Consider the following 3663-nt stretch of genomic DNA (forward strand, 5'->3'; position numbering starts at 1 on the left):
AACGGTGCCTTCGCACCGCAACAGGATCTATTGCTTTTGTAGCAAAAAGTTGAGTTCATCGAGAAGGACGCTGATCTTTTTATTGGTGAATGTCTTAGAGGACAAAGCAGACAAGCCACCAGAGAACACAACAACATCACCGAACGAACTCGAAGGAGTCATCGGAGACAAAAGAAAAAGGTTATACAAAAACAAAAACGAAAACGAGAAACCCAGGATATAGAGATATTGATACCACGTCGAAAGTTTTACAAATACATAAAGATGAAACTATAAATTATAAAGGAGGATTATATTCTTCATTGATGATTTCACTGAATACAATGCAAATATATATAGGCCTTTTAATACATCATAATAAACATGAGAGGGTTAACAACTTTCACAACAAACTGGACCCAATGTCATTTTGCCAACTCACCACAACCATATTCTTTGCCAGCTCACAGCTAATACTTCAATACATATCCATATATTTTGCAAGAACCAAACTATCTTGATAATTTGTTCCTAGATGTACCACATTCGAACATCAACCTTTGCAAAAATGTTTGAACGTTTAATCAAATAGTTTAAAATTTTTAAAATATATACTACCTTATAATAACCTCAATTTAATAAAAAAATATATATCATACATTTTGTAGAAATTGTTCCATTCCTTATAACTTGCAATGATTTAATTATAATCAACCTTATGTAACTCGCAATGATTTAACTACAATCCATATACTGTATCATGTTTCAATTCATTTCATAAATATAATTTGTATTTTTTATTACAATAATCTAAATTTAACTCTTTAACTTTCAAAAAGAATAACTTCAATTGATTTAAAAAAATAAATTTATTACAGTAATCAAAATCATACATTAGTATAAAAATTATATTTAATTAAAAATTTAATCTGATTTGAAGAAACATATCATGAATGGGCATGTAATATAATTCTCAAGCTTTATGAAAAGAAAATTTAAAATCATATATAGCAAAGAGATAAAGGTTCCATAAACCTGAAATTCAAATACACATCTACAATCTTATTTCTTATTCTCAATTTTATTAAAATATCAAGACTGGCGTAACATTAATTACTAATTCATTTCGCAAATTAAATCACTGTGACTCTACATTCGAGCATCATATTTTCCTTAGCATCAATAATCATAATTTCCTTTACCTTTCTAACACCATGGGACTACTTGGTGCACTCAAACCCTGCAGAAAAAATACCACCACAAACATTTATTCAGATGAACCTACCCTTCACCAAGCTGCGTGAATCAAACAGGTGCAAGATGTTGTATTTATCTCAATCCGTACTCCGATAAGCCTTTTGAACAATTTTGGGTTAATTTACCTGCAATCATTGGATGGAAATCGATGATTGAAGTAAGAGCTACCCTTTTCACCCCATACGTTGTCCCATGCAGCGCTTGGCGCAGCCTTTGCAGCCTCAATATGGTTTTGATTCCCATGAGGGTTATGCGGTCCTGGGAATCCACCAGGTCCTGATTGATTGATCTTGCGGGGTTTTATCTTGATACCAAGCAATCTTAACACAAATCTAGCTAATTCCCCGTACAATACTCCGGTGCGATCGAAAAGCTGCAAATAATTAGTCTACATGTTACGAATCTCATATCAACCATAGTTTAAAGATTCCGCTATTACTTATTCATGTCAAATTTGAACATATAAGGAGAAAAAACATAAAGAAAGCAGGCACCTGAAGAAGAGCAGACATAAACATATGGAATGCTTGTGTATTCTGATCTATCAGAATGTATATCCGGCCAAAAAAGTTAACACCACCTTGCATCTGCAATCAGTGAATCAAGCATTTATCAATATAACAAAGTGAAAGAACACGACTCGGAACTGAAAAACACACAAAGGAATAAACTCCTAAAACTAAATCATGCAACTGACCCCACTTCCTAAGCAACCTGCAACCCTGACAAACAAACCCCAAACCCCATAAAACAGTAAAAGCAATATCTTTACCTCCACATTTAGTATTTTAGTACATCAGTAAATGGACAGTATTTTTTTTGGAACATATAAATGGGCAGTAAAAACATGAAATACGATTATTATCTTTCCTCCAACACATACTTTAAGCGTGAGAATAGAGCAAAGGACAAATTGGGAGATGAAAATCTGCTTTTAATTATCAACTAATATGAAAAAAGCAATTTCATGGACTTGCACAAAATGAAAATTATCTAGCCCATTTTTTCCTCAAAACCACAACAATAACAAGGGAGTGGGTTACCACTATAACTAGGATTGGACATTCGTGATAATGTCTACATTTAATCAGATAAAAATTTAAATCAATTACAAGATAAGAAAGGAATTACCACACGGAAATCGAAAAGCCTGGTGTGGATGATGGAGCACCAAGGGATTATTTGGATCTTGCTCACCATACGGTCCCATGCCCCCCATACGATATCCACCCATTGAACCCCCCAAAACCACCAAGACCACCACCATATGTTACACCACCGTTCATTCCAGAGTTCCCATAAAGACCACCATAACCTTCTCTATACATGCCATTGTTATATAATCCACCACCATAAGACCCTAATCCACCATGTCCATACGTTGAACCATACATTCCCGAACCATACCCTGAATTGTAGTTTAAACCTGAACCTGCAACAGGGGCTTCTCCATAATATGCAACCTTCTGAACTATGACAGAAAATTGAACCTCTACCTCCATAAGTGCTACGATAAGTCTGTTGCTCCCAGTGCCTGTTAGGTAAAGGCCGGCCAACGGCATTTCAAAACACAGCTGCAGTTCTATCAGCAGTTGAAACAATTTCACCTCGTCCTGCTGTTCCAGACGCCTCAACCACGTCACTGGTGCTGCCAGCTGATGGTGGCTTAAAGGGTGCAGAAGCAGTCAACCTCCCAGCTTGTTCCCACGAATTAGGAGAACCACCGGTAGCTGTAGTTACAGAATATCAATAACAACCGAAATAAACAAAAAAGAAATCGATTTAAAATGTTTAATTTTTAAACTCCAAATCCAATAATTATCTTTTTAATTCTTTGACCTAATTATATCATAAACAATCCACCAAAAAAAACAAAATCCACAAAAATGCACAAATTTGGGAACGAATACTTGATTGATTCTTAACTTCCTCAAACAAACCACCAATTAAGCAGGATTAACTAAAAACCTACAATTCTGTATTGGATCGATCAATCAGTGAAAACATGATAATAAACCCTAACAAATTAAAAGAAAAAACGGACCTGGTTGATGGGAATTGGAAGCCATCGCTTTTGCGTCGATGAATGATTCTGAGGACGGCGTTATCTACAGGCTTCTCCTCAGTCAAGCTAAGCGAAACCGCTTTCGTGCTTCAGTCTTTCTTCTTTTGGGTTATCACGTTTTGCGTTCAAAAATTTAAGACATAATGTTAAAAAAAATTTTTAATACTTAATTTAATAGTTATTTTAATTTTAATTTTTAAGTATTTTGATATTAATATTTTATTTTAGAGTTAATTGTATTATATGTTCTCAAAGTATGACTTTTATTTTAAATTGGTCTTTAAATTTTTAATTATTCAAATTATATTCTTAAATTATAATTATCATTCTAAATTAATCTGTAAACTTTTGAACGTTTCAAT

General features: G+C 33.9%; 1 protein-coding gene across 1 annotated transcript; it reads right to left on the reverse strand.

Moving 5' to 3' along the window:
• Positions 1-1087: 1087 nt before the first annotated feature.
• LOC120186854 (peroxisomal membrane protein 13-like) lies at positions 1088-3416 on the reverse strand. Its single transcript, XM_039190689.1, has 5 exons — positions 3281-3416; positions 2368-2966; positions 1731-1823; positions 1362-1609; positions 1088-1219 (listed from the first exon to the last, which is right to left on the reverse strand). The coding sequence occupies exons 2-5, from the start codon at positions 2434-2436 to the stop codon at positions 1213-1215; spliced, it is 417 nt and encodes a 138-aa protein (XP_039046620.1). The 5' UTR covers positions 2437-2966; positions 3281-3416; the 3' UTR covers positions 1088-1212.
• Between the last annotated feature and the right edge of the window lie 247 nt (positions 3417-3663).

This window comes from Hibiscus syriacus, unplaced genomic scaffold (assembly GCF_006381635.1).
Source record: "Hibiscus syriacus cultivar Baekdansim isolate YM2019G1 unplaced genomic scaffold, ASM638163v2 tig00004035_pilon, whole genome shotgun sequence".
NCBI classification, from domain to species: domain Eukaryota; kingdom Viridiplantae; phylum Streptophyta; class Magnoliopsida; order Malvales; family Malvaceae; genus Hibiscus; species Hibiscus syriacus.